This window comes from Leucopleurus acutus (assembly GCF_964270905.1).
Source record: "Leucopleurus acutus genome assembly, chromosome: 21".
Taxonomy (NCBI): domain Eukaryota; kingdom Metazoa; phylum Chordata; class Mammalia; order Artiodactyla; family Delphinidae; genus Leucopleurus; species Leucopleurus acutus.
The window spans coordinates 23445918-23462424 of record NC_139163.1 but is presented as its reverse complement, the minus strand read 5'-3'; the positions used below and the strand labels follow the sequence as shown (position 1 = coordinate 23462424).

Below are 16507 nucleotides of genomic sequence, written 5' to 3'. Positions count from 1 at the left end.
AGGCCAAGACGCGTTGGTAGTCAACGGAGGAGGCACGGGACAGGGGCTGCCCGAGGAGGGGAGAGCCGCAGAGTGGCTGGCAGGAGCCTCGCTTCGATGCAGGTGAAGCCCCTCCCGCCCTGCACGCCCGCTCCAGCCTCTCCACGCACACACGGCCTCGCACTCTCCCCGGCCGGCCGCGGGCGACGGGCGGGCCGGCGGATGCTGAGCCCCGGGCTCCAGGGTAAGATGCGCTCGGCCGAGCAGAGGTGAAGTCGGCCCACTGGCTGATGACGCTCAGGGAGGGTGTGGCGGCCACGCAGCAGACGGGCCCCGAGATCCATCCCTCTCGTGCCCCACGGCTGGACACCACCGCGCCTGCCCGCGTCGGCTCTGTGAGGCCACTTCCTCAGAAGGCAGGTGGCCGAGCCCGCACTTCTCATCAGCACTGTGTCTGGGCCCGCAGAGCACAGAGCAGCAGAGCTCACTGGGCAAGCTCTGGCCGCCAGCCCCGAGGAACAAGCTGCTCTGTGCTAATCACCGCTGTCTGGGAAAACACGGTTGTTCCTTAACACCCACTCAGGCTGCTCTTCTGCTGTGGTTTTTGGCCCCGGGTCACTCGCGGCCACTCCTGCCCAGTGCCTAGGGGCTACTTAGATGCGTCACAAACACCGGGGAGACCCATGATTCCCCGACTCCAGCTCCAGGGACAATCCAGCAGGGATGCAGTCTACGCAGCTGACCACCCTCGTAAGGCAACGGTCCTGTCTGCAGAAAAATGCACGTGTGCTCAATCACACATACACAGCTGCACACTCACAACCTTGTATGCAATTCCAGGGGCCTCAGAAATCCCTGCAGGAGCCTCTAACATCATTCCTACGATCCAAGCTAACACTGATCTTCACTCTGTGCCAGAGACTGCGAAGCACATCACAGAAACTGTGACATATAAATGAATAAGCAACACAGAAGACGCTGGGACCCTTCCCCCAGGGCTTCATAACGCCGACAGTTATTACTGTCACGATTCACCATCCAGGGCCCACACTGGGATGCCACCATGACACTTCTGCAGGAACGCTGCTCTCAAATGCAGTGGCCCTGCAAGGGTAACACTGAAGTCTCCATCACCTCAGCCTCGTACCCGCTCCTGTGACTGGGGACAGACTGGGGACAGACAGGAGGGCAGCCAGAAAAAGAAATGACTCAGAGCAAAGATAAAGTGGAGCGCTAGAGAGAGGAGAAGGAACCCAGAGATAATTTCCATCCTCTTCCATTTGTAGATGAGGAAACTAAGGCCCAGAGGATTAAAATACATAAACTTCATGTCCCCAGTAGCGATGCCAAGGACAGGAAACCCTGACTGGGCTCCAGGGTGGGAGCCCTGCCTGAGGCACTGGCCCCCGTACAGTGGTTTGTGGGGAGCACAGTGTAAAGTACCGAAAGGGTCATCCCCTGTACTGTACTATCCCCGAGTAGCGATGACTCCCGTCGTCCCACATGCCTTTGGAAACAGTCATGAGAGGCGCTTACCAGGCAGCTGGCTCAACCCACGGCAACTGCCACTAACAGACACCCCTCGGTTTAGCAATGTTCTTCTCTGTGGAATGAAGGGACAAGTCTAGACCAGTGGTTCTCAAGAGTGTGGTCCCTTGACCCCCAGCATCACCTGGGACATATATCAGAGATGCAGAAACCGCAGGGGTAGGGCCCGAGCACCTGCGTTTAACAAGTCCTCCAGGAGATGATGACGCACATGTATGCTCCAGTTTGAGAGACACTGCGCTTGAACAGGTTTCCAAAAGTGTGTCCAGAAGAAGTGAGATGCTCTGCAGTCAGGTACATTTGAGAGAAAAATGCACAGTCTCAGCAGATTCTAGATACACGTTAGCACATTAAAGGCTCTCAGAAGTTTAAACAAACCTGTTTGACCTGATTTCATCCTGGGTTTCTCAAGTTTATCTGATCACGGAATCTTTTGAATTACATAGAAGCGTTGAGAAACGCTGGCCTGGAAGGCCCCTTCCAGTGGTGACATATGGTGGATCCAGGAGGCTGAGGCACGCTGACACAGCATCCAAGTTCCCAGCCCTTAACAAAACTAATCAGGGCTGGAAGACGATCACCAGACCAGCGGGTACCCTGGATGTCTAACCTATCAGGAGCAGTGAAGATCTTCTTAACTTTCCTAAGGCAGGTGCTGTACCTGAATGCAGATTTCCCAGCACCACAGTCAGAACGAAGCTTCCTCTCCTTTTTAAGGCATGGATATTCTTAGGCAGGTTTCCACCACTGTCCCCAAGAAGGAGCCCTGAATACCCTGCCAGGGCCTTCCCAGCATTGAGCCATTGGCCGCCAGCCACTCACACAGTTTAATTATAAGCAACTCTGCCCCACTGACTCCCAGCTCTAAGGATCCGCTCTTACGCAGCATCACCAAATAAAGCATGTCAGGGCCCACGGCAAACTTCATTGCAGGCTGCCAGGCTGAGGAGAGGCTGCCAAGGCAGAAGCACACTCTGGTCCAAGAAACTCCAAACTCGCCACATAGACTGGAGTGGTAATTGCAATACAAAAGAGATGACCCTCTTTATGGGACCAATTATAGGGTTCTTTCAAGTAGCAATCCTCCCCATTTCTAATGAAGCATTCACCCAACCAAGCTGGAAGATCACTTTCCAGGAATTCCTCTACTTCATGAAATGAGGCCCGTGAAGATCGCCCTCAAGGGACATCCACACCCACCGGTCCCCTCTGCCCCCTCACACTCTTTCTTAGCAGACAAGGAGGACACGAAATGCAATCAGCATTCTTTACGATACTTGTTTAGCACCTCATACTCCTTGCCTAGGGCAATTAAACAACTTGCCAACACCTAGACAAAATGTCAAGGTTTACAGGAACCAGTTCAAAGGTTTAAGTTTGCCATCTGACCCACCCGGAGAGCTGCTGCGGAGAAGGCCACGCCCCAGCCCAACCCCGTGACCCCGCCTGATCTCCCAGTCTGAATGGTGGGACGGTGCTGAGGTCTGAGCCCAGGCAGCGGCAAGGTCTAGACCTCAAAAGCAAGGTCCTAGGCCTGTGAGTACCTCCCGCTAAGAGCAATCAAGGCTGGGCTTAATTAAACATAAGCCTTCAGGGTTATTTTCTCTCTTGGGCTTTCAGACTCTTTCCCCATCTGTCCCAAGCACAAACCAGGCTCTTGCTTCCAAACAGGCAGGTGAAATGCGCTCAGACATCCCAGAAATTCACTCAAGCCGCCACTCGGGTCGAGGGCACCCAAGCATGTAACACCCTGTGTCAGATTAAGTCCACAGTGGTTGCTTGTCATCCATTTTTAATTTTGTCAGACTGTTAATTTTTAACTCTGTTTGCTATCAAGGGCCATTAGAGATCTCCAGGAGCCGAGCTCGGTGAAGCAAGAAGCACTTCGTGGCAGAGTGGATGAGTCTTGAGGTTGGGTTGTCCCACTTTGCCATCCAAGTTCTGGCCTTGCCTGCTGGCAGCACAAATCTTGAATAAAACATGATCCCATTTGGAGCTGATTTTCCTTTTTACCCCTGTCACAATTGGTTTTCTTCACGGAGTTCACTTTCTTTTTACGGAGGCTACATTTTACATTTCCAAAGTTTCTCTGTAGCCTGGGTTTTGTTTCCGAAGCAGTTAGAATTCACGTGCTTTCAGATGGTATCTGGGTGACTATTCCCACCAAAGGAGGCCAAACACCCGGGTGGATGGCCAGCTGACCCCACCTGAGCCTCCCCTCCGCTCACACCACAGCGACAGGCTGCCCTCCTGGCCCGGCCCCAGCTGCTTTTCTTCTTTACCGAAGAGTGAAGCCTGGACCCTTAGGTTTCTGCTGGCGGGGTACCAGTCCTGAGTCCCTGCAGCCTACCTGCTTCTTAAGCTACAGAGGTGCTCTGGAGCCTCCGGGTCACGCCTGAAGTTCTGACCCCCCACCCCCCCAAAAAAAAGAAAGAAAAAGAAATGAAAGAGCTATTTTAACAGTAATTACTCTATGCCAAGCGCTTTACTCTTTCCCTCAAAATAACTCTAGAGAACAAGTGTTCATTCTTCCTACTTATAGATGAGGAAACTGAGGCTCAGGGAAGTTACAAACAAACAAACAAGCTTGCTTAAAATCCCAAAGTTAGCAGAACGGATGGAAATTGTCATTAAAATTCGACCTGCTGGATTTTAAACACTGAGGCCCCTATTAATTACATGCCAGGCCCTCGGCACATCCCGCTGTCTGGGCGGACGGCTCAGCAGTGAAGAATCCCGAAGGGGAGGCAGGCTCACAGACAGCACTTACAGGGGAGACTCACTGAGACTCGGGGACGGGCTCTCCCTGCTCGTGAGGTCGGGGAGAACACACAGCATCTAGGGAGCGTAGCTTTACAGGAGCAAACGGAACATGCTGAAGAAACCTGGAAAACACAGCGCACCAAACGAAGGCAATCCTGCTGCCGCCCCCCCAGTCAGGAAAGCCGCCCAGTATGGGGAAGGCTGGGCCTCAGCGGCGTAGCAGCAGCTCCGGCCAAAGGAACAACTAGACCCCACAACTCTGGAAGAATGGTTCTGCACTGCTTCTGGGAGGCCAGCGAGGACGGAGTCAAGGTTTGTGTCGCTGCTCTATTGAAAGGATCCTTAGTTCTTCAAATACCAGACAGCAAGAGGAGGGGAGGGGAGGGACGGATGGGACAGAGAGGGTAAAAAGGGACAGAGAATTTGCTTGGCCAGGAGTTGGCCCCCCTGGGGGTTGGTTCAGCCACGGGATTACGACGAGAATAATCTCCCCGAGACACAAAATGGAACCCCATCGCCTGGAAATGAGGCCGGGCAGAACCCCAGCGGAAGGACTGTAGGAAGAATGAGCTAGAAAGCCCAGCGACGAACAGACCGGGTGACCAGCAGCTGGAGAGTTCAGGGACAACAGCTCTGAGTGAAGCAACACACACGAACCACTTGGTCTCTCTGGGAATCCAGCTGTTTCCCACTCTTGATCTATTTCCTGTCAGGGACAGGTTTTCTTCCGACAGGCGTGTCCGGGCCTGGCTGTAGGGACTTCCTCCGGGGACAAGTTCTCCCAGTGCTGACACAAGCTGCAGAGACCACACCGCTGGACGCAGGGCAGGTGCCGTTGCTCGGTGACGTCGGTGGCTGTCGTTCGATGCCTCATCTTGCTCGTCTATTCCTCATTCACCCTTTCCAGCCTCTGGTCTTTCACTTGGCTGCAGCCCTGAGGACCCTGCGGCCCCATGAGTGTCAAGACGTGCTCGATGTCCTTAGTGTTTGAACTAGCACAGCTTCGTGGGTAGCCAGTCCTGGGCTTTCTTCTCCTTGAAGATTCAAATGCTCCTTAAAAGGCTAACGCTTGCTAAGCCCTTACTGTGCGCCAGGCACCCTGTTAAGTGCTTTAACACGAGGGACGATTAGCCCCACTTCAGGTTGAGGAGCTTGTTCAGGGGAGGTCGTGTCAATGGCAGCGCCTGTATCTGACCGGGTAGCCCCAGCAGAGGCCAGGCCTCGAGGGGCAGGCAGAGGAAGAGGCCCCCCCTGGCAGGGGGGGAGGGGCTGGGAGAAGAAAGGGGGGCCCTGTGCTCCCTGGAGGCTGGCGCTGGGAGCACCGTGCCTGCCCCGCCTGCCTTCAGGCTCTTATGGGCGTTAGGCCAGATGCTCCTAGGTGACCAGAAAGCCAAACAAAACAGGGAACTAGACAAGGCTGGTGCATGCAGGAGACGGAACACCAAGCAGCGGTTTCTCCCCACCCTCTGACCTTCACGGAGCTGCAGGTTTAGAGAGAAAAGTAAATGTCAGAGGATTAACAGTTTCATTTATGGCTGAAAACAGTTCAAAGCCTTGAGCTGAACGGCCTCAAAGTCAGCGCTGCGGTCCTTCGAAGCCGTGGTCTCTGTGCCGGCCGCAAGCCCCGGGCTGCAGGCAAGACAGTACACAATACCCGTTTGGGAAGGCCGGGCCTCCAGAATGAGGACGTCCGGGTTGAGCGTGGACGCCGCGCGGGAGGCGCACAAGCACGGCGCGCAACTCCTGCCCCCGCCCTGCCCTCCGACAGGCTGGCCGTCTGGTGAGGGGCTCAAGCTGCCTCCCGTGGGCTCTGTTCACGGGCCCGCCCCTGCAGCATTGGCTACTGCCTTCTGAACAGGAGGGAGAAGCTGAGAAATCAAAGTCCTTCCCACACGCGCCTGGGTGGGAAGCACGGCCGCCCTGCCGCCGGGGCTGTGCTCCACCGAGTCCGCACTCACGCCCGCCCTGTTCCCTGCACCCTCGACACGCTACCTCTCACTGGCTCCGTACTTAAATCAGACTGACGCCGGCCAGGACCTCCTTCTTCCTCTCAGTATTCGCTATGGGACGCAGGGACAGAGGAGATGCCTAATGAGATGTGCTTTAAGGAGACGTTCACACACGCAGTTCTTAAACGCTGCACGGTCAACACCTGGCCGGGGGTCCCGCAGTCAGGCCACCCACACACCATCCTAGGCTTCTCTCTCCTCCACGATCTCGCTTCCCTATCTGCCTGTGTCTCCTCCCCCATGGTTCATTCTGGTATTTGTTTTAGGTTTAGCCTTTAAATTTTTTCCAGTGTGTCACAAGGGACCTCCCTAGGGGCACGTCTTGCCCCGGGAAGTCCGTGGTATGATTTTAAAACCTTTTGTTTATGTGCAGGTGATGCGTTCCAGTTACAAGCTGCACAGCAGCCCTGGGAGAAGGTCTGCTGTTCCTCAGGGCCACTGAGGCCTCTGAGGAAGAGACGGGCAGTCAGGACTTGCTCTCTCAGTCCCACTTACCTGCAAAAGTTTCAGGCCCAACAGGATGATGCTGGTCAAGGGAAATAGTATTGTTTCTAGAGTGTCGTGAGGACAGTGCATTTTACTGGCTTTCTCTCAATCCCAGCAGCAACAAGACTAAAAGCAAAAATGAACCCAGACTTAAAAAGCTGAGATTGTGTGACTAGGAGGTGAGAGGAACTGTCTGGACCTTCTCTTCGGAGCATAACTTTCCTAAAAGTCATGAATGAAACCTTCCTCTGCTGTTCACAGCGACTCACATAATATATTTAATAAACTTCAAATACCAGTGACGGTGAAAGTGAGCAGGATGATCATTTCTTACAATGTTAACCATCTTCTTAGAAATCGGATGCTCTTAGAAATAGATATTCTTTCATCCCTAAAAGTAAAAAGGCAGTACTGAAGCTTACAGTCCGATTACGTTATCCAATAATTCTTTAAAAAATGGGATTTGATGGCACATAAGCATCTTCAATTTAGAGATGGAGGTACACGACCACAGGTGGAAGCTGGGCAGAAGTAGAAATATGACGCAACTCCTTTTCGATGACAATTTCCGTCTCTCCTGGGTCCTCCTTCTGGATCACACAGACTGAAAACACTTCTACCCTCGTTGAAGCGAGATCTCCTGGCAGATGTGACACATGGATGCTAGAATGAGATTCTTCCAATATGCAGCTCTTGAGGGTTCAGGAGCCCAAGAAGATATGAGCAGCAGTGAGGCCTCGGCCCTGGACCAAGTCTCCCTGGGATGCTGAGTCCTTCTCGCATATAAGGTATACTGAGGGTCACGGGCCCAGCTCTCCCAAAATCTGAGATAACATCTTAGCTCCAAAATCGCATCAGCATGAAAACAAAACGCTGCAGTCTACTTGAGATCGTGTTTTCTCTAATTAAAATTTTTATTGAAATCTCAAATGTTACCAAGAAATAGTTTTTGCAAAAGGGGGAAGAAAGAGCTAACAAGCAAATTCAACATGGGAGCTCCCTCTGCTGGTCTGCAGGAGGTTGATATGTTACAAACACATTCCCAGAGACAAATCTAATTTGCTGGAGAAGTGGACAAAAGACAGGTGTGTTGGGCTTTGCCTCAGGAGAGAAACACTAGAAGAAAAAAAAAATCCACGTCTCAAAACAGAGCACAACATCACTAAGAAAAGCAAAATTATTTAAAAGCTGATCTCCAAAGACATAATACGCTTTCCGAAACAAAAATGGAATTAGCCACTAAGAGGACGCTCCATTTTGGTCTCCCCTCTGCTCTACCTCCAGTTAATAAAAATGCTCTCAGGCCCTCTGGGTGAAGGTTAAGTTCTGATTCCCTCGTCTCTGTCTCCAAGTCTCTTCTTACAGGCTTCCCATCTAGTTACAGGAGAAAGATCCAAGGAGTCACTGGAGCAAGGCCTTTCCAAAATTCCATCAAAGAATTAGTCTTTGGTGAGCCAGCACTGAGGTGTGGAAAGAGCTGGGAGTCAGGTGAGCTGGCTCTGGTCATGGCAGAGCACTTGCGACTCTGGACAGCTCTCTCCTCTTCTCCAGTCTGTTTCCTCATCTGTAAAATGGGTCAGACCAGCTGATCTGTCAAGCCTCTCCCAGTTCATTCTACGATTCTCACACTGGACAAAGACATTTAAATGACCGTATTTGTTCATCAGTCTTTAGGATACAGAACCCAAGCTTGCACTGGGAATGACCCCAAACAAGAAGTGGGGTTGAGCACAAGGATCTCACTGGTATCAGAAGAGAGTCCCACCAACTGTAGGACTGATGTGGCAGCACCAGGTGGATTCCTGGCTGGGAGAGCCTCAAGGTCAGGGAAGAGCTCACGGGGAAGGTGCCACCCTGGGCGATACATCCCAGTAAAGCATAACGGTTGAGTCCATGTAATCTTGGCACTGTCTCTCCTCATCCTTTCTCACAATGGCCTGGGCTTTCTGATCTCTTAAGACTTTTTACCCTCCTTCTCCCACCGTATTCCCCAGAATCACTTTTGATTTCATCCGTTCTATGAATGAAGCAAGGGCAAATTACCCAGACATCATGGCCCAAAGCCGCCATTCGCAGCCCTTTCTGGCCACTGTCAACTCCTGCTTTTCCAGGACAGTGGTGAAAGGCTTTGGTGCCGATTAACCAAAGCCATGGGCATTTAGAAGACTAGGCAAACTTGGCACCATTTCATGGTATTATTAACATTTGCCTCAGTCGTCAATTGACCTGTATCTAGGCAGCACAGGAAGAGGTGGGTCACCTATCCCCAGATGGCAGGGGCGGGCCACAAACACAGGGGACTTCCTGAGTTGTTCCACGGCATCTACAAAATAATCTAGGGTCACTACGAGCATTCTGATGACTCAGCAGAAGGTATCAGCCCGTTTCCTTTCCCTCTGCCCTCCCCCGCTACCTGCCGCTGCAAGGGTGACCAAGCACTGACACGGACAAGGTGGAAAATGCAACAGGGAAGGGAAAGCAGAAAGCACAGCGAATCCAGAAACTGGGTCATCAGTCTCGGAAGAACCCCCGTTACTTTGTTTTCGGTGCCAAACACTCTCCCCACCACCACCTTTCTCCTCACTACTTGTACTCCTTTCTACCCCCTTCTTCCAACACAAAGGGTGATCACTTCCGAGGCCCAGGTACCGAGGCCTTCTCTTTATAGTCTGCCTGCACGGTCCCTGGGAAGCTGGGCTGTCCGTGCACATACGAAGCATCAACAACTCAGCTGAGAGAGAATTTCCGGAAGGAGGTCCAGCTGCGAACACTCCCGACCCCATGGCCTGCCTGGGAGACCCTCGCTGGGGCCGCGTATAGGTGTCTTGCACAACACAGTAAGTTGTGTACAACATAAGACTTTTAATTATTTCATCCAGCCTGGTACACAAACACTAAGCAAAACAAACAAAAACCCCACCTGTTCAGGCTGGTAACTTTTTAAAAACAGGCTTTCCTGCTTTTAGAGGAGTTACACAGGCAGTAAGACAAATGAGAGCTATATTCTTTCTATCTTATTTGTTATTATTGATCATCACGCTGAATCCTAACCTTGATTACTACTGCTGGTACTAAAAGCAAAGCTAAGAGAAACACCGTTTCCAAGGGAAGAGAAAGGGTTGGTAGGTAGACAGTAATCTTTGTGAAGAAACAGCGGAGTTTGTTCATAAAGCCCAGGCTATTTTAACTAAGAAAGAAAGCTGGTCAGAAGAGATACCTCTACCTTGACCTATAATTACATTTAAGACACTATACTGTACCTCCTTTTCTACAGGGTCTCTTAAAAATGGAAAAAAGGAACCCTTAGCCTCTTCTTTAACATATGTATCATAGCACATAACCTTCCTCCTGGAAGCTCCCGGCTTGCTCCTTCGTCCCTAGAGCTCCCAGAACACAAGAGAAGAGACCTCAGCACACAGGAGCACACGCAGACAGGTAGCTCTTGCAACAAGCGCACGCCTTCCTCTGCAGCCCTTCCCCACGGCAAGGCACACACATCTCTGCTCCCGTGACACCCTCTAGCTGGCTGGGGAGGTGACCTGGGCCCAGTCTCTCGTGTGTGATATGAGGGTGAGATCATTAAGGAAGAGAGAGGTGTTGTTTGGGGCAAACATCAGGCAGTGGGTGATATCATTGCTGTCAGACGGTCCTCGGAAGTCCTGGAGGAGTGTCAGCTTGATTCAGAGGGGATCAGTAATCTCTTGAAGGCGGATCTGTTAGCTGGATAGGGGTTAGTTGTATGGTGTGCCCTGGGGAACCAGGTTTGAAAGGGCTGCTGGTGGAGTGAAGTCGTGGCCGATGGGTATGAATTACCTGGGCATGCAGTGAGGCAGGGTAGGTGAAAGCAGGAGGTAGAGCAGGCGCTAGCTCCGCTGGGTACAGAGGGTACGGGGCCCACACTTCAGGGCTACTGGGGTAAAGTGCAGGCACTGTGAGCTCATCTGCAAGAAAAGAATAAGGGAAGAGTTAGTGGTTACCAAACAGCTGGCTTCAAATCAGAAACAAAACACCCAGTGTAGCCCCGAGCCCCAATCAATGTCAGAAGTCAAGTTGCTCTCATTCTTTCAATAACCTGTTGGCTCCGGTCCCCCCAAACACTAAGCAAGAGAATGGTAAACACAAAATGGACAAAAAAAAGCAAGAAATCTGCTTCCTGTCTGGCCTGCTGAGATCTCAGGCCCGGGCTCCACCCTGGACACTCTGATGTCTTTCCAACTGTAGCTCGGGGGAACCCACGAACAGTGGGGACTTCCTGCACCAAACAGCAAACGGGGTCCTCCGAGGAAAAGAGGAAGAAAGAACTAGGAGGCGATCTCCCATGAAGACTCACTGCAGAGCCTTTGGGAGAACGGCGACAGACCAGAAGCACTGGAGGACTTTCCTGTGAATCAGCATAATTACTACTGACAAGTATCGGGATCACCAAACGGTTTCTGTTTAGAAGCACAAGGCCAGACACTGTGCCTATAGGGCACGTAAGGTGTTAAAAGTTCAGAGAATGGAAGTGCAAAGCCTGGGGTATGCCGATTAACGTTAAGCCCCACAAAAATCCAAATAAGGACGTTCACAATTGCTGTTTACACAGATTTTATTTTCTAGGGGAAAAAAGATGAGTCATGTTGCCAACTGACTGGTCTAAAGGGACCTCGTGGACCTCCGATTCCACTCAGGTCAAGCTGCAGTTTGCCGGGTTGAAGGGCAAGTACCGGGCCTCAGCATGGATCAGGAAGCAACCCATTAAAGTAACAGCAAACACACAAGAGAGCGTCTCAGCAAAGGCAAAAATAACCTCAGTCAATAGTTCTGAATCTGGAACCTGTGAAGCAGCCATCTCAATACGTGCTTTTATCACCTGTCAAAGTCTGACATCAAGTAGGCCCGGATGCCCCCCAGGGCCACCAAGAAAGTCAGGAAAAGGTGACCCGGAGAAGCCATCAGTGCCCGTGCCATTCAGGACGTCCCACAACGGTACAGTGCACGCGACCCAAGGTCAAGAGAGTCCCTTCACTCCCTCCCACCATCTAAAGCCAGCGCAGGCCTGCATTGTAGGTCTCCCCCATCTCCCCCAATTCTGACCCCGGGCAGGGTTTTCAGCGTGGGAAGGGGGTTAGACACAGAAAACCGCTTTGCTGAGTGTGACGTGGGGACTGCTCTACGGAACCAGCGGAAGGCAGCTGAGGCCGTGTGCGCGTCTGCGCCAGCGGACAGGGTGTGCGCACGGCTCCTGCGTTCAAGAGCTTCCAACAGGCTGAGAGACGGTCCAGAGCTGACCAATCAGGACGCGTCAGGGGGCAGCCGGGGATGCCCGCAAGGTGGGGTTATATATGTGGCCGCCCCGACTCCCTCTCTCAACAAGGCAGTTGAAACGACCTCAAGACTTGGTGATGGGAACACAGATGGCCTGTCTATCTAGGCTGGGAAGCCTAGGCCAAAAGAGCAGACTAATAGTAATTATCTGAAGAGGAGAATACTAGCACCATAGCCCTCTTTAAAGTGATCAGGTCTATACCACCTACTTCCAGTTCTAGGGTGTGTAGGTGTCTGCAGCTTCTGTAAGGAAATTCCTTACAGAGGGGTTAAGAGAACGCTTCACAGACCCCCATGTTTCCTGTCGTGATGAGACCACATGATATCCATTAGAGCAACAACTCTTGTGAGAGCCCAGCTCGTGGAAACCAAATAGCCCCAGAACCAATGCCTCAGATTTTATTTTAAACAACCATTCTCAGGAATGGCAAGCTATTACTGTTGCTGTTATTGTTATTTCAGCTACCATGCTATTTTAAGACACTGAGTCTTTTTTTTTTTTTAAGGCAAGAGTCTCAAGACCCAGCACACACTAATTTCTCAGCCCACGCTTGTCCAGCCCCACTGTGACGGCAGAAGTCTATCAACCAGCATCAGAGGGACTGTGCCTGGCCTGCAGCCTGACGGGCTAAAGGTGAGGCTGGCTGCAGGGCACCCTGGGGCTTCCTTTAGAAAGGTTTTCAAATGTGTGTCTTTTAAGATATCTGATCCTAAAGAGACAGTCTGGGTTTCAATCTCAGCCTGATGGAATTTACGATTTCCATACATTTCCACATTTTATCCTAAAGCATGACTTCACACTGGGCCTATACAGATGCTTGGAGACAACTCACTGATTGATATTTGCATAAAACCTAGCCCAGCCGAACGGGGTGGGGGTGGGGGCTGCTTCCAAACCCTCTAAACCCAAAGTTGCAGAGTCATAAATAGTCTATAGTCAGGTAGCGAAGCAGAGGCCTAAAAGCGACTACGGCAAATGCACACGGGATAAATCCCTTCTTCCGTCTCCTCTCAGGATGGATCTGCAGTTACGGTCCGGAGGAGGATGCACTCAAAATATGTCAGCGGTGATGCTCTGTGTCGCTGAGAACGGGGAGAGGACGGCAGGGAGGGGGTCACCGACGACACATTCTGCGGGCAGGAGCCAGGTCTCACTCAAGTCTGCACCCCTGGGCCAGCTCTGACCCTGGCATTTAGCCTGCAGTGCTGCTTGTTGTACTGAATAGTCCCTGACAGAAAATTCTACAAGTTGTTTAAAGATACACCACTGTTTTCTTTGTTAAAGGAACTGAGGGAATATCCGTAGGAACTAGATCTAAAATTTCTCAATCCTTGCAGTATTTGTCACATCCACCAAAAAAAAAAAAAAAAAAAAAAATGGAGCAAAGGCAGAGGCTCAAACAAGAGCAAGTGCTTTGGAACAAGAATCTTCAAAGTGAAAAATAAAAGCGATGGAACCTTCTTCAAACGTGTTTCCCAGAAACTCTCGTTTACGAAGAGTGCAGCAGTTTGGGTTGACTTGCTGGTGGTCGTGGGGACGGCTGGAGGACCTCCACCCCTGTGGAGTCCCCAGAAAGTACACCAGGGTTCCGGAGAAAACAGCGTGAAAACCGCTCCTGCAGCTGCTGTCACCCAGGGACCGGTTTTTAAAGTAAGCTCCTCTTCAAAATCTCGGAAGTCTGAATTCATTCCTGTAGCTCCTGGAAGCCCAGCTGAGAGAGGACGGGCAGGTGGGCAATGAGTAGCCAGAGAGGGGTGGGGAAGAAAGAAGGAACAAGGAAACACCTGGGAGGGAACGAAATAGGCTCTCTTGACGAACTTCAGTGGCCAAGGTACCCTGAGCCCCTGGAGGGCCCAGGGGGGAGCTTGAGAGAGCTTAAATGGCCTCGCAAACTGAGGTGTTGATAAATCGGACCCAAGCAGTACAGCGGGTAAGATAACAGGAAGAAAGGTAAACAACCCAGGTGGAGCTATTCACTCCCTCCCCCATGTCCCCAAGCCATAGCTTCCCATCAGCACTGCAGCTCCCGCAGGGGGCTCCCTGGACCAGTAGAAACAGCAGCAGGGGGCACGGGGGCGGGGGGGAATGCAAATTCTCGGCTCACCCCAGACCTACTAAACCAGAAATTCTGCCCTCCAGGTGATTCCGATGCACGCCTAAGTATGAGAACCACTGCTATCTTCCTACTTGTCTTTCTTATTCTATTATTAGCCGCTTGAGTAAAGTGTTAGGCATTTTGCTTTCAAAGTGCCCAGGATAGTACCTGTTACACAGTATCTGTTGAATACATGAATGAAACACTCCAGGAGAGAAAATGCAAATGACAGCGATAATCCTGGACTTGTTTCGGGAGTGAAACTGGAGGGTCAAAGCAGACCCAGCCCGACATCCCTCGCTTGGCTCAGGGCCACCCACGAGTGACAGAACCACACAGGCACAGCAGAGGCAGCCGGCCCCAGTCAGGATCACACCGGTGGGAGAGCAGCCCTCATGGACGCCTGCATTTCACCAGGCGGCTGCAGACTCCCCGAGACGGCACACGCTCTCCTTTGATGGAAGAGGGCAGTGAGCTGCACAAGCTTTTAGCATCTGTATGCTCTTTTTTGTTGCTAATGTGGGCTTGACAAAATTACAGCAGCTAGAGACAGGTTTTCCACAGCACAAGCCCTTTGTACGACTCCCGGGTGGAAGGAGAGACGCCAGCACCGCTCAGGTGGGCTTCACCTTCCGGAGTCACCGCGCAGCCTGCTCTGACTTAATAGGACGGGAAGGCTGAAAAAAGAAGAGAAGTTGGCCGCCCTAGGCCCATTGGGATGAACTGGAGTCGGGGAGGGGGTTAAGGTCCCCTAACAAAAGAGGCTCTTGACCACCCAGAGTGAGCCAGGCCCCAGGGAGCAGAAAGAGATCAGAAGCCCAGGGCTTTTATCTGGGCCTAATCTGACCCTCCTGAGAGGCTGGGTCAATCCTTTCCCTAGGCGCCAGATCTGGCTACATCCTTTTCTCCTTTGGCACCTCTGAGGATAACGCTGTTGAGGGCTCACAATATACATCTGAATAGGCCTTTTTCTTAGCACAAGAGTATGCAACCGGGAGAGTTCAAACTGAATTCTAACCAACAAAGACTAGAAACGTCCCCAATTCCAACCTCCAATCCCTTGGAAAAGAAAGAACTGCAAAGTCTGATGAATGTTTAAACCAAAAGAGCTCATGAAGATCACCTAGTCTGCCTTTTCATCTGGATGAGGAAACAAGGACGCAGACAGGCGAAGCTTCCAGTCTAAGGTCACATTGAAACGGATAAAGATGAATGACTCTTAGACACAACTGAGATAAAGAGGAACAAGGAGACTCTCTAATGGAGCAACCTTAGGATAGCTGCAAACACGCGGCCCAAGAACTTTTAAGTCAGTATTTGGAAATATTCCACGGCAATCTCATGCTCAACATGTCCCAAACGAAACACACTCCCTCCAGTGGCCTGTTTTCCTTGCTTCCAGATTTCAGTAAAAGATGCTGCTTAGTTGCCCAAGCCAGGGTGACCTGGAAGTCACCCCACCTTCCCTCACATTCAATCTTTCACCAAGGTCCTATTGAATCTATCCTATCATCACTGTGATCCTAACTCCCGTCACTGGATTACCGAAAAGGGCCTCCTGGGCCGCCACACGGCACCTGGGTCAACTTTAAAAGTACACAATTTAGTAATGTCACTCTCCTGCTTAAATAACCTATGATTTCTCTTTGCTCTCTGGACAGGATGTGACCATAGCCTAGAAGACCCCGCACGATCTTGCCATCACCACCCACCTCTCCAGCCCGGCTCTCACCTGGTCTTCCCTCCCGGTCTAGGATCCATCAGCCATTGTCCTGGCTTGACCATACGTGGTTCCCTTCCCACTTCTAGGTCTAGTACACTCTTTTTCCCTCTGCTGGGAGCGTTCTTTCCTTTCACCTGGCTTAACTCTTATGCATTCTTCAAAGGATTCCACTTAGATGTCACTTCCCCGGGGGTGGAGGTGAGGTGAGGCGAGGCTGGCCTTCTGGGGAGCAATCAGTACCCTCTGCTCTGCTGCATTCTGCATCTTCCAGGGCTCTAAGTGCTCACTCTTTGCTTACCCTGGTGCCTACCACCAGAAAGTATCAAGAAGTCAACCATTTGCTCATACTTGATAAAACGAATGGAGAAAAAAAAAATACCTTGCCCTTCAGGAGGAAATGAACAAATTCTAGGTTCATTCAATTCCATGTGGGAGAGAAATAGGTACTGAAAGAGGATGAATGTGAGAGCATGCCAATGCTACTTTTTAAATAAGATTACATTTCAATCCTGTTTTTTTTTTTCCTGCGGTACGCGGGCCTCTCACTGCTGTGGCCTCTCCCGTTGCGGAGCACAGGCTCCGGACGCGCAGGCTCA

At 51.4% G+C, this 16507-nt stretch overlaps 1 protein-coding gene across 5 annotated transcripts in view; it reads right to left on the bottom strand.

Annotated features, from left to right (window-relative positions):
* Positions 1-16507, bottom strand: part of RBPMS (RNA binding protein, mRNA processing factor) — a 189232-nt gene that overhangs the window by 15379 nt on the left and 157346 nt on the right. For 2 of the 5 annotated variants that reach the window (XM_082863859.1, XM_082863858.1), the window contains 2 exons: positions 10599-10726; positions 7768-8349 (listed from right to left, as the gene is read on the bottom strand). In XM_082863859.1, coding sequence (XP_082719985.1) covers positions 8164-8349; positions 10599-10726 — 314 coding nt within the window. In that variant the 3' untranslated portion in view covers positions 7768-8163. Of the gene's footprint in view, positions 1-6053; positions 8350-10598; positions 10727-16507 lie in introns of those variants that run through there. The other 3 variants (XM_082863862.1, XM_082863861.1, XM_082863860.1) reach the window with 2 other exon arrangements.